We start from the raw sequence: 19,504 nt of genomic DNA on the forward strand, positions 1-19,504 counted from the left end.
AACGGCGGGCGGAGAGAGGTCCATTGTGGTTCGTGGACGACGACTTCTTTCTCGGCGGAACAGCCGCCATGGTGGGTCAGCTCGTGTCAATGGATGGGAGACGGTGGTTCGAAGGTGTTTGGTGGTTCCTGGACGTCGCAGACCGAGATGCCTGACACCGTGAGGTGCCCCTGACGGAGTGCTTGCCATGCGAAGCCGTGATTGCCAACAGCCAAAGTCAATACATGTAATTACGACCTGAATGAAGCAACAATGATGGAATGGCACACGACGAGGACCATGTCTCGGTGAGAGGGTGATCGGTGAAGTTGTATGTGTTGTGCTTCGCTAGTGTGCTGCCGAGTCAAGGGCATTTTTGGAGGATCTGGATGAAAGAGAAAGAGGAACACGCGTTGTCGCGATCGACGGATGCCACGGCGGGAAAACTTGCATGTACAATACTCACCGCGGGCGCTATATGAATGATATGATAATATGATGATTCTTCGCTTAGTGCTCCAATTGATGGCAGTGTTGTGCCGCCGCCAGCGCTTCCCAAGCTTTGGCGTTGCAGAGCATCTGACATGGACCAACACTCCCCTCGCTCGTGCTGTTGTGTTTGGCCGTCGACAGCAGGCTCCACTTGCTGCTTCCCTCCACAACTCCTGTACATACTCCCAACCATCAGAGACCCACAGGCGCCAGCTCGTCGTCGGCATGGCTTGTTATGGCTGCGCGTCCAAGGTTCTCTGCGATGCCGCTATAGGACGCCATCCTCGCGCCATACTGCGACCGCATGCCATTGCTTGCACCTGGCTCCACAACTGCCACACGCATGTGTTGCACCATTCCACCGCATCGCCCTCATTCTTCTCTCTACAATACCCTCGTTAGCCGCTGCTCTGCTGGCACACTCTTTGTTCTCACACACCGAATCTAACCACGTTAGCCACCACCGCTCCCGTACATTCACCCGACGCTCATAGATAACGATCCATCGCCGCTTATCTTGGCTGCTTGATAACGAATCGCTCTTTGACGGGACATCACAGTCATACAAGAGCACTCCTGTCCTGGTACGTGGTGGCCCGCTGTGATAACGACGCACACTGCTCACTGCTGACTCTGCTACACCAGAAACTTCCCTACACTCGTTGATCATTGTCTTTGTCCATCAAAGCCCAACAGCTCAATCTCCAGCAGCTACGCTCGGCCACTATAGCCTGCCACCCTGCCATATCGTGCACCTAGTCACGCTGGACGTTCGGATGTGCCTGCAAGATCGCTGATACCCGACTCCGGTTCCACACTTATCGCCCAATGAACAAGCACCAGCAACATGCGCGCACCGCCTCCCAGGGCCGCAAGCTGCTCCCACCGCACGCAAGACCCAACAAACCTGCGCCACTGAAGAGAGGAGCCAGCTATAACAATGCTCACTCTCACGTCTCAAGCCCAAAGAGCCCGTCATTCAACAAGACGCAGTGGAGGAGAAGCGTTGGAGGTGGAGAGGAAGTGCAGCCCATTGAGGAGGAAGAAAGTGGCATGGCTAGTTTCCTGCAGTTCTGGTATGTCAACCTGCAAAGCCTGGTCTGCGTCTTGGCAGATCCATCCATGGATGACTCTGTGCTAACTCTTTGCAAGCACAACCTGTGAGCGGCAGATAGTGACACCAGGCGCTGTCCTATACTGCTCGGAGGCGTAAGTCACATCCCACCTTGCTTATAGAAGCAATATCTAACATTATTCCAGGTGTCGCAGAAAGGATGTTTCTCGACCAACGTCCCTACAATCACTAGAGAGCGTAACATCTCCCTCGATCGTACGGAATACATCCTCCTACTTCGACCAACCCCCCAGCGACATCGTACCTCAGCGCTCGCCCACAGTCCTGCGTCCACTCTCCCAAACATTCTCCGACCTCTCGCTCTACGACTCCCACTCCAGCGACTCTTCCAGCGATCTAGAAGCCCGCCAAGACAGCCATGCAGCGCACTACCTCGATCAGTTCTACTCCGGCTTCGCAGCCGCTGAGCAAGCAACATCTCGCTCCGGCCGCCCTCGCATGAACCGCTCCTCGACCACCAACGACAGCCATGCAATACCTTCTCTTGTGCACTCCCCCAGCTCCTCGTACGGCACTGTCGCTTCGAACGCATCATACAGACCGGTAGCGAATCGACATCATCCTTGGAACTGCAACTGCTCTACTTCGAAATCGATCGATCTGGTCATACCTTATCCGACTGCATCCACGAGTCCGACACAGCTGCTGGAAGATGCGAGTCTGAAGAGTGGAGCGAGCACGGAGACGTCGTTCCGCGTGGTTGAGGCTGGGGACGTCTCGTATGAGCAGAGAACGCTGCGGGGAAGTAAGAGCGGTTCAGAGAGGAAGACGAGTGCGGATAGAACGCTGAAACAGTTGTTCAGCCATGATGCCATGAAGGCGTCGCCAAAGTAGGCAAGCGTTGGAAGAGAATGTACAGAGACGTGAGGTAGTCTTTGGATTTGAAGAGGAGGTTTTATACTATAGATTGGCGTCAGGAAAGACTGATGGGTTGGCGTTAATGAAGGCGGCGATCTCAAAAAAGTGTTTTGGTAACAGCGATCGGCGTTGGGGGGAGGAACAAGCGGAAATCTAGTACGCTCAAAGGATATCACTGGCGTTGTGGGATCTGGTAATGGTATCTTTTGAGTATCAACGGTTCGGTTTGATAGAGAGATCTAGACTATACTGTACTGCTGTGCAGCTGCCCTCTCGTGGCTTGCGCCAAACTTGATCATCGACTATGAGTCAAGGATGCATAGTCCCTACTACAACTTGCACATGATTGATCATGGGAGCACCAACCCAGCCAATTCCGCTGTACACCACCGTCAGGTAAGCCGGTATGATCATCGGATGCATTCCCGTAACACAGCATCATGCGAGTCAGACACGCGAGGTCATATCCGGCAACCATGGACGAACTCGCATCCTCCGCATGTAGGTTTCAGCTCAAATGGACCGCGGGAACTTCAAAACATCGGTAGGCCATGTCGGCCATCATCTCGAGGCATCGCAGTGGCCATGGCTCGCGAACAACATTGCGTCTACTACCGCCATGACGACCTTGTCGGGACTTCAGACTGCACTCTTAAGCGATGTAATCTTTCATGTCAGCCGCAACCTTCATGTTCGTGCTACATAGTGCCTTCTATATGACTCTTCTACCGACTACGGCTCTGATCTTGGTTCCCACCTCCCTGCTTGGTTGGCCTTGGCCCCGAATCTTGTTTCATCTTCCATCAAGAACTGAGAGCTATGGTTGCCAAAACCTGCCGATGCCTGACCTGTCGAGCGCGGAAAGTGAAGGCAAGTCCCACGCCTCAAAGATTGAGATGTATTCTGTGGGTAAGGCTAACGACCTCGTCTTGGTAATGTGATCAGGACTGGCCGGTATGCGGACAATGCAAGCGCGCCAAACGACAGTGCCCAGGTCCACCATCGACAGTAAAGTTCGTTCCATCCTGGAGTGCGAATGCTACAAAGCACTCCTCGGCTCCAGCCATCACGACAGAGAAGCGTGATGTTCAGTGGACTGAGCCAGAGAAGCCAGATAGACTATTAGGGGCCCGGAGGACGAAAAGGCTATCCCACGTTGGGGCGATTGTCCCAGGCCCAGAGCTTTACTCATCACCTCCAGCGACCCCAGCTCTTCGAGTCGCAATGGCATTAGTGCATACAGTCTCTATCGAGACCGCGACGACGAACCCGGCACTTCTTGGCGCCTTCGTCCGATACGTTCCGCCCATACTCGACTCCAGCCCCTCCTTAACCGCCACCGTCGCCTGCTGTCTCGAAGCATGCAAGCAGAAAGAGCTGCATCCTACACAACGCAAGGTCTTGGACATTGGACTATATGGTCATGCTCTCAAGAGCATTCATATCGCACTACAAGACCGGGGGCAAAGGGACAGCGACGCGACATTTCTCGCAGTAGTTCTGATGCAGCGTCTGGAGACGGCGTTGGTCACCAAAGGCATAGCGCGAATTCCTTGTTGGTCTGTGCACGCAGGAGGTGTGAGCGATCTGTTACGATATAGGGGTGCGTTCGACCCAAAGAATAAGTTGATCTTTGAGGCGATGCTGGAGAATATTGGACCCATTGTTGCGCATTGGATAGAAAAGGAGGAAGATTGCTTTCTGGAGGCGCCAGAGTGGCAGGTCGTTCTTCAATGTAGAGAAGACACGAAATTGGCCGATCGAATTCTACTTGGGGTTGTAGGACAGCTGATATTTCTTCCGCGCTTGTTGAGGATGTTCCGCGAGGCGCGTGATGATCACGGAAGCGTAGAGGGTGCGATGGATCTGGCCATGAGCATGGCGGTTGCGCTACGCAACGTCGACAATATGCTCGAAGACAAGTTATTCCAAGATGTATCGATTGTTTCTAGAAGCAACGCCGGTTGGGATGCTCCAGTGAACTGCTTCTACGAGGATGTCAAGCAGAAAGATGCCCGAGCAATCTGCTGGCACGTCATCCTGAGCATAATCATCAACAACGCTCTCGTTGCACTGATTGGATTGAAAGCTCGTAGCGGCTGCTCCAAAGACTTCTCTGGCTGTGTTGAGGAGCTGAAGAGGTATAACTTGATTCTGAGCCGTAGAGCATGGATGCTCGCCACGGAAGCCAGGCAATGCGGCCTGATGGTGTATTACTTCTACACCGGCGCTCTTGTTACTTCATACAAAAGCGCTCAGTCGGCAGACCACCAGAACTGGATCATCAGCTTGTTGAACGAGCTTCATCGAAGCGACGAGTCCGACGCCTTATGGACGCATGAGATTGTGGAACGCTCAAGTCGAGCGTTTACGGCATCAGTGTAACTGGGCTCAGGTCATAGCAGTGTCGGTTTGAGAGCGATCCACGGGGCTGTTCATGTCGGAAGTCGGTTCGAGGCCATTCTGTAGTTGTCGTATTGGCCAGGCGATCCAGGGTCGATAGTCCTCGTGAAGCTGGGTCACGATAGCATCGAGTGTCCAGCGACTCCAGCCTTTCCAGAACCAGGTCTTCTCGTGAAGCCGCATCAAGACAGCGAAGTGAGCGACGATGATTAGTGCCACCGGATCTCTTTCTTCCACCAGATTGACCCAAGTGTCCTCCAGACATGCCACCCAGCTCATGGTAATGGCCACTGAGTTGAGCTCGCCAGAACGCAGATAGTAGTGAGTATTCTTGAAGACAACATGTAGTCTCTCAATAGCCTTGAAATGAGCGTCATAAGCAGGCGAATCCTTTGGGCACATCTGACCGATCAAGGTCTCGAGATCCATGATCTCCTGGATGTCTCCACCAGATGTCTTGCTCCAGTCTACGCTGAACACGATGGGCGCCATGTCGGATGTAATCAGTCTGATCCAGTTCTGCTGCACTGTTGCCTTGGAGCCATGCACAAGGCGGATCCAGTGGCACATCTCGCCTAGCGGATCTTTTGGAGGATTGGCTTGGCACAAGCCAAGACTGTGCATAACCACAAGGCCAGCGCAACCAAACACTGCACTGCACGCGACAGGATCGGGGAATGCGATCTGTCTTCGAAGTTCGCTGACTGCTACATCCATGTGGCAAGTTGAGCGGTACACGAGGTCCTCGTTGTTGGCAGGCCCAAGTACAGCTTTGTGTATTGCCGATACAGCAAGGATGGCGTGAAGAAGGAAGGGGTATTTGAAGCCGAGCTCGACCATGACAGTCTGGTAGATTATCTGTTCGGCTTTGACTGCCGGAGTAAAAGAGGTGTGCGTTGTCCAGAAGTGCAAGAGTTTGAGTGACTCCATGTCCAGCTCCCAAGGGCCGGCCGGGGTCGAGGCGCCTGCCTGAGCACCTGCAGCGCTTCCAGGTGTGCTTGGCGGAGGTGTTAGGCTTGTTGTCGATGTCTTCGGTGCAGCCCAGGTGCATACAATGTCTAGCCTTGAGCACGCTGCACATCTGGGCTGGGTCTCGTCGCACTGCCAGAGGTGAGAAGCGAAGAAATCTAAAGTGCTCAACCATGGGGAGCTGGTGATGACATGACGTGTCCGAGTGTGACTTACCTTTACATGTCGTCGCTTGCATTGTTGACAGCCTTTGCGACTCTTGGTGTGTGTCTTACGAACCATGCTTGCTGACGGTGACTTGGGGTCAGATGAGCCGCTCGGAGAGGCACTCATACGAGCGGTGGTATATGGGAGGTGGGCACGTTGACGGCTACCGCGGCGCAGGCCGACATGGGTGTGTTTGGAATGCTGCTGCCTCCATGATCGCAGCGTTCGCACGAGCAGGCAGTGTTTTCGGGAAGGGACGATCTTGCATGCACGAAGTGGACATTCGACCCGGCAGTTTGGCGCCACGATTCGAGAATAGTGGGGGGACTTCGCTTAGGGTGCGAAGCCACATCCTCCAGTAAATTTTGATGGAAAGGTCGGCTGACGCTGGCCCGAGAACCGACCGACCGCCACGTGCAAGAGCTGTTGACAAAAGTCTTGAACCTGCCAACGTGTCACGTGCGTGGACATTTCCCTCTCGCCGTGCACCTGGCCGCCACCACGATTGAAACAGACCCAGGACTGCTGGGCCTCGTGCAAACCAAAATCGAGTGACATGATAGACTTGCTTGAGGAGTTAGCGGATCTGTATCGAATGCTTGGGGACTTGGTATGGGCAGAAGAGTGCTCACCGGCTCATCTCCGTGAGCAGACTGCCAGACTAGGAAGATCTCATGAGGCCACACTCAAGTCACTTGCAAGACTTCTTGAGATTCTTGGCCGACAAGTCATGTACGACGAGGCAGAGCACGAGATCTTCACGTTTGTAAGGGACGCCTCAGATCGGACGGCCGTGCTGGCGGCCATGTCAGGGGATCAGCTCTCCTTTCTCGAAAGCGCTTTTCTGAGGCCCCCCGAAGCAGGCAACGCAGTGCCGCCGACATGGGATGCACTGTCGATCACACAACCACCTACATCTAACACCACGCTCACAGCATTCATCGTCCCAGGTCACTCTTTGCAGAAGTTCACGCCACAAGCACCTCGCGAAGGAGTGCATGATCTGCACCAACAAGCGCCAGGTCTCCACGGCCAGATACGCGCGCAGATGGGCAGACGCGAACGGGATCTTCGAGACGCAGCGGGGAACGAACCCGACCTGGTGACGTTGTTTGAGGTGATGGCCACTGGGTCAACAGCTCTGATATCTGATTACAGCCGATACATCGATGCCGACACGACTCGATTTCGGGATCCGGTGAATGCGCGGACGATTTTGCATTATGCGGCAGCATTTGGAGAACCACACGTTGTCCAAAAGTGTATTGATGTCGATCCGAGCCTAGTCAATGCTAGAGATATCTTCGGCGCAACACCTCTGCATCTTGCTGATGTGAATGGACGTTCGAAATCGTTTCGAGCTTTGGTGGCAGCACAAAGTGCTGTCAATCTCAGAAGCAATACTGGAATGACAGCTATAGGGTACGCACGCCAGCGTATGTACCTGACAGCATCCATGGACAAAGAAGAAGGGGGACCCAGATATGCGAAACCTAGTCGGCAGTCTTCCTGAGCGAGGAGTTGTCAAGGCCCCTGGGAAAGTCAGGCCTATGCTAAGTCATGACGCGAACAGTACTGACCTCCGGGCCTACGTTGAGAGTGATGATGAGAACGACGACGGCGCATCAAGTTCCATATCCAGCGACGACAGCGATAGTGGATCGGACGACTCCGGTCAGAGTGATCCTGTACTGTCCGTTCGGAAAAGACCAGCCGATCATAAACATTCAAGGAATACGGCAGACATGCCGCATAGTCTTTTTGCACTGTCAAGGCCACCTGTTTTGGAAAGCTGTTCGACATCAAGCTTGTCAAGTATACGCTCAGCACTGCAGAACCAAAGCAGCGTTGTACATGATCGATCGGCCTTCTCCGAAAGTTCAGGCGCACAATCTCAAACGCCTGATCCCAAGAAGAGACCAGTCAGAGAGTCGTTGCTGCCAACGAGACCTACAACACCTGTCTCCGAGCTTCATCTAGCAGCTGGCGTCGCTGGAGCTCATCTGAGGCACAAGTGCTCTGGTCAATATCTGACAGTAGACATAGCAGAGGAATACTTGCGCTCGGATCACGACACAAACAGGAAGGCTAACTCAGTCACATCAATCATGGACGTTTCCGCTACCGATGATGGCGTTGAGTCTTCGAGTGACGACTATCATCTCGGAGCAGCTGAAGCTACTGTTGATGGCGGGCAACCGTGCCTCGATCCAGATGATGACTGTGAACAACATTTTGGAACACCTCGAGATACACCACTGGAACAGACGATACCTGCGGATGCGCCGCAAATCCCATCGGATCTGGAAGCTCAGATCGATACACAGCAACACGAAAAGATAGCCGCGAAGTCTGGGCCCATCGTTCCTCAGCCAGTGCTACCATGCTTCTCACATAACAGTAAGTCGGACAGAGCTGAGCTTGAACCTGCGCCGGGCGATGAGAAAGCCCAGCGACACGTATCACATACTCATACAAACGATACCATCAATGACCGGCATCGTTTGGCAGTACAGGAGATACGCGGCCAGAAACATCACGCACCGCCATCCGACCTAGCTATCGAGCTTTCTCGGTCTAAGGCCAGTGCACACTTACCTCCGTACGAAGCAGAGGCTGGAGACAACATAGTAACCGAACGCTAGAGAACAATATTATCTGCTCCTCGTACCTCTGAAGTATAGATCGAGAATCCAAGGCGCAAGCATCGGAGGGTCTATCGTCCTCGAGATCGTTCTAACGATCGCTAAACTAAGACTAGACGAAGCGAAGGTATCAAAGGGAGTTCTAGCACGGTACAACAGTTATCGAATGACCGACACAAGCATCGTCGCAGGAGTGACTCTGACACTGCTCTTACTAAATCCAGCACAAACGAATCCCGAGGCTAGAGGCGTAAGAGGCCACGGGTGCAAGAGCCATTAGTCTTAAGGTCTCTGTGGAGGGCCATAGCAGGGGAACCTGAGGCACCCGCGCAAAGGAGTAGAAAGAAGCGTCCTAGTACATAAAGTCCACGATCGAACTATCGATACTGCGTGCTGCAGCTGAGCTCTGGATGGATGCCGAGCCAGACACAGCGGATGCCCCCCGATGATCATATGTTTATATAACGTTGTGATGGTGGTGTTGGCACAACAGATCAACGCTTTCGTCATCAACGTGTCGATGACTTGTAGTCGTCCGGCTGAGCATCGGCATTCTCATCACGACAGGGACCACATCGGCGGAGAGTTGGTATACCATGACGCGGCGGGTACGTGCTGTCGCAACGATCCCGGAGCATGACGAAATGATCTAGATCGTATTACAGGCAAGTGTACAACCACATCTTGTTCATTTCTGTACATCTTGAGTTCTCCTCTATACATAGTATGTTCTGATTCGAACCCACTGCTTCTTACAACATTGGTACCCTTTAGCTCGGAACATCGGAAACGACACTATGGGCTTACTTCAGAAGATCGAACACAAAGTCGAAGAGCAATTACTCCATAAGAAGCAACACCCTCAACAACAGCAGCAATACCCTTCACAACAAAGCTATGCATCTCAGCAACAACCGATGAGTGGAGGAAACTACCAACAAAGTCATCATTCTGGAGGTCACAACCATCAACAGGGACCATCACCTGGCTTCGGAGGACACCAACAACACCATAGTGGTGGCTTGATTCAGCCCGCCGGAGGACCAGCACAAAGCGGCTTCAGCCAGCAACAAGGTGGCTTCGGCCAAGGCGAGTTCGGCGGTGGCCACTACGGAGGCCCCTCGGGGGGAGGAAGCCATCACGGAGGACATGGTCAAAGCGGACCAGGAGCGAGCTTTGGTGGAGGTGAGGATTTGAGAGGGCATGCTGGGTTTGATGGACCGGGAGGGCCGCAGGGAGGGCCGCCGGGTGGGTTTGGAGGTGGCGGTGGTTTTGGACCTCAGGGAGGGCATGGTGGAGGGCATGGAGGACTTGGAGGACCTGGAGGGCCGGGTGGTGGACCGTGGTGAACGGTTTTTCGCGGAGTGACACATAGTCATACTGACGAAAATCGTGGGGAGCAGGGCCAGTGAAACAAAGGCGTCGAAGAACCATGTCATTCAGCGACAGACAACTACGCTACTATTCCGTCTTCTTGTTCCAAATCCTCCAGCTAAAGTATGCCGCTGCTCTAATTCCATATCTCCGGCTGCTCTCGCCTACAATGCTGCCCAGACATAGCTGTCGTGTGGTATTTCAGAACCAGGCGCAGAGCAAACGCCGGTGCCTCCAAGTCGCTGCTGCGACAATACAAGTCGGTACAGCAGCGGAAGGCGAGAGCGTCGCAGCAGCCGCCTAGCCATCCTTGCCATCATCGATGTCTATTACTGCAAGCGGAGAACTTACATCAAGGTTGTCGGACTGCGCCACGATCCTCTAAGGACTGCTTGGCATGAGCATTAGGCACCCCATCAATACCGCATCATCCCTCTCCCCTCAAGGCGAAGGATAACTTTTCGCAAAGACATCCTCAATCTCCTGTAAATCATAGCCCTTGGCGAGAGTAAATTGCAACAATAAACTCGCTTTCTGAGGATTGTTCCGCCGAAGGCGGTCTATAAGAAGCAGCCAGGAGCCGGACAGCGCAGCGTTGATTGGACGAGCGTTAGCGAGCTTCAATCACGCTAGCTGTCCGGCCAGTGGCTGCGATTGGCTGAATCTATAGGGGTGGGACTCGCCGAGCTGGCGAGGCGTGCGAGGCTACACCACCCCGTAGATGAAGACACACCGCGCAGCGCCGTAGCGACGTGTAAGCCTGCGAACACTCGAGCGGAGGTCGCTAAGCCTAGCGGAGCGGTAGAAACACCTCGCGCAGCCCGCCCGGCGAGGGCAAAGGGGGGTCTAGGGCGTCTTCCCCGGAAATAAAGAGGCGGAATTGCACTATAAAATGTTGAAGAGAGGCAGAGACCTGCCTCAAATACGAGCGAAGGCGCCGCCGGGCAACGGCAATATTCCAGGTCAACGCCAGGGCTGACGCTGCTAACTTGTCGTATATACGCATATGTACATATACAGTCCTGGGCATAGTTTTTACAACCCCTGTTCTTCCAACTTTTCTCATTAGGAAGGATGTATCCACTGCTTGGCGTAGCTCACCACCTGGTGTGTCCTCCATTGTTGGCTATTACTGCCTCGCAGCGTTCTCGCATACTCTTGCATATACGTTGTATGTCCTCAGGTGTGAGCTTGGCCCATTCAATCTTGATAGCAGCTATTACCTCATCTCGTGTTGTAGGAAAATGAGCACCTACCCTATGCTTAAGAAGAGCCCATAGATTCTCAATAGGGTTGAGATCTGGTGAATTGGCTGGCCATTCCATAAGGTGTAGGCCCTTTTCCTTAAATAGACTCACCGTTGCCTTCGCCTTGTGGATTGAGGCGTTGTCTTACATAACAATGCAGTCCTGCGAGCCTATCGACACTCGCTACTTCTCAATTGCCGTATAGACAAGAGGGACAATCTGGCTACGATACACCTCACCGTCGACAGAGCCCTTCTCGAATATATAGACTTCTATAGGTCTATCTACAGAGATACAGCCCTATATTATATAGGCTAAGAACTTACGGAAGCGTGCTATAAGACAGTGTTCGTGATAAGCCTTATCTGCCCTACGTGTCATATAGACCTGTCCGAATATTCCACACCTAAATGAAGCTTTATCTGTCTAAAGGACCTGAGCCCACTGTTCCACTGTCTATTTAATATAAGCCCTTGCCTATCGAAGCCGTGCCTCCTTATGTTTCTCAGTCAATAACGGCTTACGTGTTACGACATATCGTAAGAAGCCCTCCTTCTTAAACGTAGCTCTTACTGTCCGGACGTCGCTAAAGATGCCCTCTATCGCGGCAATCTGTTCGTATCGTAGGCGGCGGCTATTAGCATCAGTGGTGGCTCGATAGACAAGTCGCTAACGCTTAGAGGTGTTAATTATAGGTGGTGGGCCTCTCTTCTTCGGTGTGGAAGGTAGCACTCTTTTAAGCCGTAAGATTACTGAAGAGACAGAGCCTTTATTAGTGTAAAGGGCGTCTACAATCTGCTGCAGCGGCCAGTGGGCGTGTTTGTGAAGAGACCACATCTCGCCCTTCTCGAATTCGATAAAGACGCGTCCCTTCGGCATGATGGCGATAGATAGCGCGTGTGTGAGTGTGTGGATAATGAGATTGAAGGTAGCAACACCTTCTGAGATGGACATGGATAGCCGGAAGGGGTTAGCGTAAATACAGGGGTTGTAAAAACTATGCCCAGGACTGTACTTAAAGTCGTTGTTCGGCTCGGAGAAATATTTACCCCGTAGCGCAAAGCCTTAGCCACTCACAGCGCTGCGCTGTTCGAGTTTTAACCAATCAAAAGTGTCGCTATCTGCATCGCTAAGGCGGAGATACAGCACGGGCGCAATCTTTCAACATTCACCGACCGCGACGCAATTGGTATTCGAATGCATGTAATTATCGCTCGGCAGCCCCTACACTCACCCGCCTATCGTGGCCCTCCGCAAGCTTCGGGACGACGGCGAGTTCGTTTCGGGTGCCTTCGCTCAACTAGGTTAAGAAACAGATTACGCCCGAGCAGTCGATACGGCGGTAGATGCTATAGTCGATGCGGCAGTAGATAGATTAAACAAAGAGCCTTCGTCGGACTCTACGAGGCTTGGCTCTGCCGCCTCGCAGCACATTTTAAAAGCCACTCCCGACCATGAAACTCGTATCATCATTGGGCACGAAGCCATCGGCACTCCTGTGACTCGCCACGATTGGCACACCAGTAGCGTTGAGCAAGTTCTCTGCAGCGGTCTGCGCCACTGAAGAGACGCCGCCAGCACCTACGCCAGCGAAGACGATCCCCTCCGCACCCCCTGCGACGGCTATGGTAGCGAGTTCCGGGTCCATATCTTCATGTGCATATAGTACATCAACTTTTGGCAGGCCTGTAGCGTTGCCGAGCGAGGAATATGGCTTTCCGACTGGTCTTGCAGGGGCATAGTAGAAGTACGGCACTTGATTGGTGAAGAAGCCGAGCTGGCCGGCTTCTGTGCTGGAAAACGTGTCTAGAGAGTTGGCGTTGTTCTTCGTGGTGTAAAAGGCGCTACCGATGCGGTCGTTGAGGGTAATCATGGTACCCCTATCCTGCGCATTCGACGCCGTAGCAAGGACCACGGCTTGGAAGAGGTTGAGGGGACCGTCGGCGCTGAGGGCTGTGGCTGGTCGCATGGCGCCGGCAACGACGATGGGCTTCGAGGAGTTGACGACTAAATCGAGGAAGAAAGCTGTCTCTTCCAACGTATCTGTTCCGTGTGTGACCACCACTCCTGAGACGTCGTCCTTGGCGAGCTCGGCGTTGGTCTTGGAGGCTAGTTCCAGCAGGATGGTCTGGTTGATGCTGTCGCTTCCAACGTTGGAGACTTGCTAGCCACGAATGTTGGAGATGTTGAGGATCTCTGGAACGGCATTGACGAGGTCTAAGATTCCCAAGCCGACGGAATACCAAACTGTCTGCGTGCTGGTAGTTCCCTGACTGGCGATGGTGCCTCCAGTACCAAAAGTTGTGATATTGGGAAGAGTGGCGTTGACTGGCGTGGTCAGATCATACTCAATTGCCCTGGGAACGTGCCATGATAACGGTGATGCTGCTGCGATTGCAGCGAATGCAAAGCAGACACGGGCAGCCATATTGAATAATGGCTGTTTGACGACAACTGATTTAGAATCGAGTCAACGACAAACATCGTTTCTTGTAGATATTTCTATAGTCGCTAGAACAAACGATATCGGTCGAATCCGCGATAGACCATTCATTCTCTCGTAATGTCCACTGAGTATTCCCACGTCGGCGAAGTCAGAATGTGAAGTTCATGTCGCCGGCTGCACAATACATAGCATTGGTAGATGATAGGCACGGCATTTCTTCGGTCGGGCGAATCAAGACCCATCCCAAGAGGTCTTGTTTCTTCTCCGAGGCGTTGGTATTGCTAAAAAATGCAAAGTATCTTAGCATTGTGGTCATTGCAGACTGGGAGACTTAGGTGTGTGTTGCCCAAAGTGCATCTGCAATTGGCTGCCGATGTCTAGCTTTGAAGCAGCACAGCGTCTTGAAGCATTGGAACGACATTGCTTCGCTTGATTCGGCCCGTACAGAAAATGTGAATCGTCCACGGCCTGTTCTCCATGCCAATACTGGGCATGAGTATAGCAGTCTGGTGCTGTCAGATGTTGTAGATCAAGCTGCAAGACAGCGTCATTTTGTCCGTGTTTTTGCCCTACCCAAAGGTAGGGAACTGGTCATTGGACCAGGCAGCTTTTGGGTTTCCTACTCTGCTCGGGGAGTAAGGTCCTGAGCAAAGCTGTCGAGACGAATCGCCATTCTTCTGGATCTCGCCGGCACTGACCAAGTCATGATTTTGCCGTTAGACGACGTGGCAACGATGGCATTGTTCCAACAAGGCATGGCAAGCCGGTTTCACAGTTTCATCCTTGCGATGCACTCAGCGTGGATGTATTCAAGAGCGTGACCAGTTGCGTTCTTGGATCAGCAGGTGGTCCAAGCCATAGATTTTGAAGCTTCGAATTTCCGATTTCCGCGCTCAAGACCACGGTACCGAGATAAATGTCTGAGGCCAAAGATCGCCTTCGAGATCCGAGATGGAAAAATCTGGAACTTCAGGCTGCGCTGCTTCATCGGAGGAATCTCTAGAAAGTAAGGCAGGTGCGAGGCAACCTGCTTCGATAGGAGTCGACGATGCACGAGTCTGCGGAAGTACATCTGGCTCAGTCCACACACTCTGTCGTTCTTGATGGCGAGTCCATGCTTCCGAGATGCTGGCCTCGCCAGTGACTGACTTGGACCTGGACTTGCTGCGATTCCACTTGGTCCTGTCGATAGCTCGGCGTTGCTGCTTCGAGACTCTGTGTTGTTCAGAACGTACTGGTTGCGTGATCAGAGTATACCGTTCTGGCTCGCTGGGTCGTTGATCTTGCGGCGAGTCGGCTGGTGTGTCACGATCGCTGCTGGTGGTAAACGCTCGTCGCACGCTTTTGATCACGTCCGCCAGCATGGACGCCTCTGCTGTCGTGAACTGGAGGCCCCCAATGGTGTCAGCGTACTCCATGAAGGAGTCGTTCCAGTAAGCCGGTCCTTCGTAAGCAGGTGCTGTAGTTCTCAAATACTGTGCTTCCATGTTGCTCAGAGTTGGAATTCAGCAGGCAGGTGGACGGCGAGCAAGTGGACCGCGCATGCAATAATATAGATGGGTGATGCAGTGGTGTCGCCGGCGCGCTAGCTAACGGTCCCTGCCAACGGCTGCGGAGAAGGCAGGCTTCATGCTGATTTGCCGCATTTGCCGCGCTCAAGGAAGTCAAACAGGATCTAGACCATCACTTTCCCACTGTCCACTATCCCTGTATAGGCGCCTTAGGCACCATCTTTGGCTTGTATAAGGTTGCATAAATATACCTACACTACACTTAATAGCTCCGGCAGCGATAGGTAAGTATTGTTTAAAGCGAGAGCTTATAGACTAGATTTACGCTTTAACCTCTAAAGAAGCGTAGGTGTTTTCTAAAGGGTATTATTAGCTTAAATACTAGCTAAGTTAGTTATTTGTTAATCTTATATTAACTAACTTACTACAGTCCTAAATTTAATCTAACCGGCTTTATACTATAAGGGCGCGCGTATTATAGGGTCCGAACGAGATAGTTGTTATTCTACGAAGCTACGAAAGAGGAGCGCGAGGCGCGGCGAAGTTATAAAGCAAAGCCAAGCCGCGCTAACCCGATGCGGAAGGTCCGCGGTTCAGCCGGGCCGACGTAGCTATAGTAGGGGGTCGCGGGCTACCCGTAATAGTATCCCCCCTCCTAAAACACGCCTTAGTCCTCTAAGCGTTATCCACCTTATGAGGCCACTTGCCTATGGAGCTCTATAATCGCGCGAACGCCTAATTATCCTCTAGTGCCCTATCGTTATCCGATAATATCGCATTCGCTCTATTAAGACTATCCTCGACCGGCTTCCTTCGAGAAACATGTTGCCTAGTTAGCTAGCTTGCCCTAGACCTACGTCTGTCTTCGGCTAGTACTCGCGTATAATCTTATAACCAAAGTTAGGTATTATTATAGGCTCTATAGGCTCTACTCGAGTATCGAATATATACGGAGTAGATTCTATTAGAGATAAGGCTCGAGGCGACTTATTCGTAACGGTGTCTTTCGGAATGACCCTAATCGTGTTGAGCCCGAGCACCTTAGTAGCTAGTAGGGACTAGTTAGATAGAGCTACGAAGCCTATAGGCGTAGACAACTCCGGCCGGTTATAGTAAAAGTCTATAATAGCGGCGGCCGCGTGTTTAAGTATATCCTCTATAGGTTACTAGGTCTTACTATCCTCCTCGTTCTAATATCTAGCCCATTTTACCTTATACTATATATCTACCTTACGCTTATACCCCTTCTTTACCTTGCCTACCCGCTTACGGGTATATATATTAAGGATCTTTCCTACCTCGTATATATACGTAGGTGCTACTACTATATCGGCTACTATATTAGCCTCGGTAGTGTTAGGTTCGATAGTTATCGGTGGTAGCGGCGCTAGATACTACCCTTTAAGTAGTAGGAAATCGGGGTGGTCGGCTCGTTATAGTAATAAGGTATAGAAGCAGTTATTAAGTCCTACTAGAGCGTCTAATAGTTTTAGTCGATAAGAGAGTCTAGCCGACATAACTTCCGTAATCTAGTAAGGGCCGGCATATTTCCTGTCTAGCTTCTTAGATAGTCGAGTCGTACGGATGTTCTTAGTACTAAGATACACCTAATCACCTACCTTATAGTCTAGAGGAATGCTTTAGTAGCGGTTTGCTACTTCTACTTAGAGAGCTTATAACATTCGTATATTCTCTTAAAGGTGCTTATAAAGCTCGCAAATTCGACGTACAAAGGTTTCTACTAATCGCGTATCTAGTCGCTAGAGAGTAGTTAGTCCTCCCTCCTTTCTAGCGTTTAGGTCAACTCGCTCTATAAACTTAGGGTTATAGCCTAAGGTAGCGTAGAACGGCGACACACTAGTAGTCTCGGATAGGTAATTATTGATCGTAAACTAAGCAAGGCATAGCTATTCTGCCTAGTTATCCTGTGCCTTATTAGTGAATATACGAAGATACTGTTCTATCGCCTAGTTAGTACGTTCTAACTGTCTATTAGTTTCTAGGTGATATAAAGAACTTAGCTTACGATTTATACGGAGTATCTTATAGTGTTTCTTCTAGAAGGTAGTAACCTACTACTTGCTACGGTCTAATATAATAGTATTAGGAAACCCGCGCCGATAGAATATATATTTAAGGAAAAGCCTTACCGTATTCTATACTATTATTACGCTAATAGGGATTAGCTCGACTTCCTTAGTAAGCCTATTAGTAACTGTAAGGGCGCGCGTACTATAGGGTCCGAATGAGATAGTTATTGTTCTACGAAGCTACGAAAGAGGAGCGCGAGGCGCGGCGAAGTTATAAAGCAAAGCCAAGCCGCGCTAACCCGATGCGGAAGGTCCGCGGTTCAGCCGGGCCGACGTAGCTATAGTAGGGGGTCGCGGGCTACCCGTAATAGTATCCCCCCTCCTAAAACACGCCTTAGTCCTCTAAGCGTTATCCACCTTATAAGGCCACTTGCCTATCGAGCTCTATAATCGCGCGAACGCCTAATTATCCTCTAGTGCCCTATCGTTATCCGATAACATCGCATTCGCTCTATTAAGACTATCCTCGACCGGCTTCCTTCGAGAAATATGTTACCTAGTTAGCTAGCTTACCCTAGATCTAAGTCTGTCTTCGGCTCGTACTCGCGTATAATCCTTATAACCAAAGTTAGGTATTATTGTAGGCTCTATAGGCTCTACTCGAGTATCGAATATGTACGGAGCAGATTCTATTAGAGGCAAGGCTCGAGGCGACTTATTCGTAACGGTGTCTTTCGGAATGACCCTAATCGAGTTGAGCCCGAGCACCTTAGTAGCTAGTAGGGACTAGTTAGATAGAGCTACGAAGCCTATAGGCGTAGACAACTCCGGCCGGTTATAGTAAAAGTCTATAATAGCGGCGGCCGCGTGTTTAAGTATATCCTCTATAGGTTACTAGGTCTCACTATCCTCCTCGTTCTAATATCTAGCCTATTTCACCTTGTACTATATATCTACTTTACGCTTATGCCCCTTCTTTACCTTGCCTACCCGCTTACGGGTATACATATTAAGGATCTTTTCTACCTCGTATATATACGTAGGTGCTACTACTATATCGGCTACTACATTAGCCTCGGTAGTGTCAGGTTCGATAGTTATCGGTAGTAGCGGCGCTAGATGCTACCCTTTAAGTAGTAGGAAATCGGGGTGGTCGGCTCGTTATAGTAGTAAGGTATAGAAGTAGTTATTAAGTCCTACTAGAGCGTCTAATAGTTTTAGTCGATAAGAGAGTCTAGCCGGCATAACTTCCGTAATCTAGTAAGGGCCGGTATATCTCCTGTCTAGCTTCTTAGATAGTCGAGTCGTACGGATGTTCTTAGTACTAAGATATACCTAATTACCTACCTTATAGTCTAGAGGAATGCTTCGGTAGCGGTTTGCTACCTCTACTTAGAGAGCTTATAACATTCGTATATTCTCTTAAAGGTGTTTATAAAGCTCGTAAATTCGACGTATAAAGGTTTCTACTAATCGCGCGTCTAGTCGCTAGAGAGTAGTTAGTCCTCCCTCCTTTCTAGCGTTTAGGTCAACTCGCTCTATAAACTTAGGGTTATATCCTAAGGTAGCGTAGAACGGCGACATACTAGTAGTCTTAGACCGGTGATTGTTAATCGCGAACTAAGCAAGGCATAGCTATTCTACCTAGTCATCCTATACCTCGTTAGTAAACATACGGAGATACTATTCTATCGCCTAGTTAGTACGTTCTGACTGTCTATTAGTTTCTAGGTGATACGAAGAACTTAGCTTACGATTTGTACGGAGCATCTTATAGAGTTTCTTCTAGAAGGTAGCAACCTACTGCTTGCTACGGTCTAATATAATAGTATTAGGAAACCCGCGCCGACAGAATATATGTTTAAGGAAAAGCCTTGCCGTATTCTATGCTGTTATTACGCTAATAGGGATCAGCTCGACTTCCTTAGTAAGCCTATTAGTAACGGTCATAATGTTGTTATAGACTATACCGTTAAGAGTACTATCTAGGAGTCCGATAACGAAGTCGACTAGAATATGTTTCTAAGGCCGATCTAGAACAGGAAGTGGCTATAGTAATCCTAGTAGCTAGGAGTATAGAGATTTTGTTGTACGGTAGGTGCGGCAATTCGCGGTGTATCTACGTACGGATCTCGCTAATCTAGGCTAGTAGAATTCACGTGCTACGAGTTTATAAGTACGAGCTCGTCCTAGATAGCCTACTACTAG

General features: G+C 51.0%; 8 protein-coding genes across 8 annotated transcripts; 5 read left to right on the plus strand and 3 right to left on the minus strand.

Moving 5' to 3' along the window:
• Positions 1-1,299: 1,299 nt before the first annotated feature.
• On the plus strand, positions 1,300-2,440 carry CLAFUR5_05580 (uncharacterized protein; the record flags this gene model as incomplete). The annotated part of the gene is made up of 3 exons (XM_047904728.1): positions 1,300-1,547; positions 1,624-1,680; positions 1,732-2,440. 3 exons carry the CDS (start codon positions 1,300-1,302, stop codon positions 2,438-2,440), a joined length of 1,014 nt encoding a protein of 337 aa, XP_047761560.1.
• Positions 2,441-3,688: 1,248 nt separating this feature from the next.
• On the plus strand, positions 3,689-4,849 carry CLAFUR5_05581 (uncharacterized protein; the record flags this gene model as incomplete). Its single annotated transcript, XM_047904729.1, has 1 exon — positions 3,689-4,849. The coding sequence occupies one exon, from the start codon at positions 3,689-3,691 to the stop codon at positions 4,847-4,849; it is 1,161 nt and encodes a 386-aa protein (XP_047761561.1).
• Positions 4,850-4,855: 6 nt separating this feature from the next.
• On the minus strand, positions 4,856-6,169 carry CLAFUR5_05582 (Zn(2)-C6 fungal-type transcription factor afumD; the record flags this gene model as incomplete). Its single annotated transcript, XM_047904730.1, has 2 exons — positions 4,856-5,968; positions 6,053-6,169. The coding sequence occupies 2 exons, from the start codon at positions 6,167-6,169 to the stop codon at positions 4,856-4,858; spliced, it is 1,230 nt and encodes a 409-aa protein (XP_047761562.1).
• A 430-nt stretch (positions 6,170-6,599) lies between these two features.
• Positions 6,600-7,556, plus strand: CLAFUR5_05583 (uncharacterized protein; the record flags this gene model as incomplete). Its single annotated transcript, XM_047904731.1, has 1 exon — positions 6,600-7,556. The coding sequence occupies one exon, from the start codon at positions 6,600-6,602 to the stop codon at positions 7,554-7,556; it is 957 nt and encodes a 318-aa protein (XP_047761563.1).
• A 595-nt stretch (positions 7,557-8,151) lies between these two features.
• CLAFUR5_05584 (uncharacterized protein) lies at positions 8,152-8,688 on the plus strand (the record flags this gene model as incomplete). Its single annotated transcript, XM_047904732.1, has 1 exon — positions 8,152-8,688. The coding sequence occupies one exon, from the start codon at positions 8,152-8,154 to the stop codon at positions 8,686-8,688; it is 537 nt and encodes a 178-aa protein (XP_047761564.1).
• A 797-nt stretch (positions 8,689-9,485) lies between these two features.
• Positions 9,486-10,037, plus strand: CLAFUR5_05585 (uncharacterized protein; the record flags this gene model as incomplete). Its single annotated transcript, XM_047904733.1, has 1 exon — positions 9,486-10,037. The coding sequence occupies one exon, from the start codon at positions 9,486-9,488 to the stop codon at positions 10,035-10,037; it is 552 nt and encodes a 183-aa protein (XP_047761565.1).
• A 2,707-nt stretch (positions 10,038-12,744) lies between these two features.
• Positions 12,745-13,737, minus strand: CLAFUR5_05586 (L-asparaginase 2-4; the record flags this gene model as incomplete). Its single annotated transcript, XM_047904734.1, has 2 exons — positions 12,745-13,473; positions 13,513-13,737. The coding sequence occupies 2 exons, from the start codon at positions 13,735-13,737 to the stop codon at positions 12,745-12,747; spliced, it is 954 nt and encodes a 317-aa protein (XP_047761566.1).
• A 911-nt stretch (positions 13,738-14,648) lies between these two features.
• CLAFUR5_05587 (uncharacterized protein) lies at positions 14,649-15,242 on the minus strand (the record flags this gene model as incomplete). Its single annotated transcript, XM_047904735.1, has 1 exon — positions 14,649-15,242. The coding sequence occupies one exon, from the start codon at positions 15,240-15,242 to the stop codon at positions 14,649-14,651; it is 594 nt and encodes a 197-aa protein (XP_047761567.1).
• Positions 15,243-19,504: the final 4,262 nt, after the last annotated feature.

Source organism: Fulvia fulva, chromosome 5 (genome assembly GCF_020509005.1).
Source record: "Fulvia fulva chromosome 5, complete sequence".
NCBI classification, from domain to species: Eukaryota; Fungi; Ascomycota; class Dothideomycetes; order Mycosphaerellales; family Mycosphaerellaceae; genus Fulvia; species Fulvia fulva.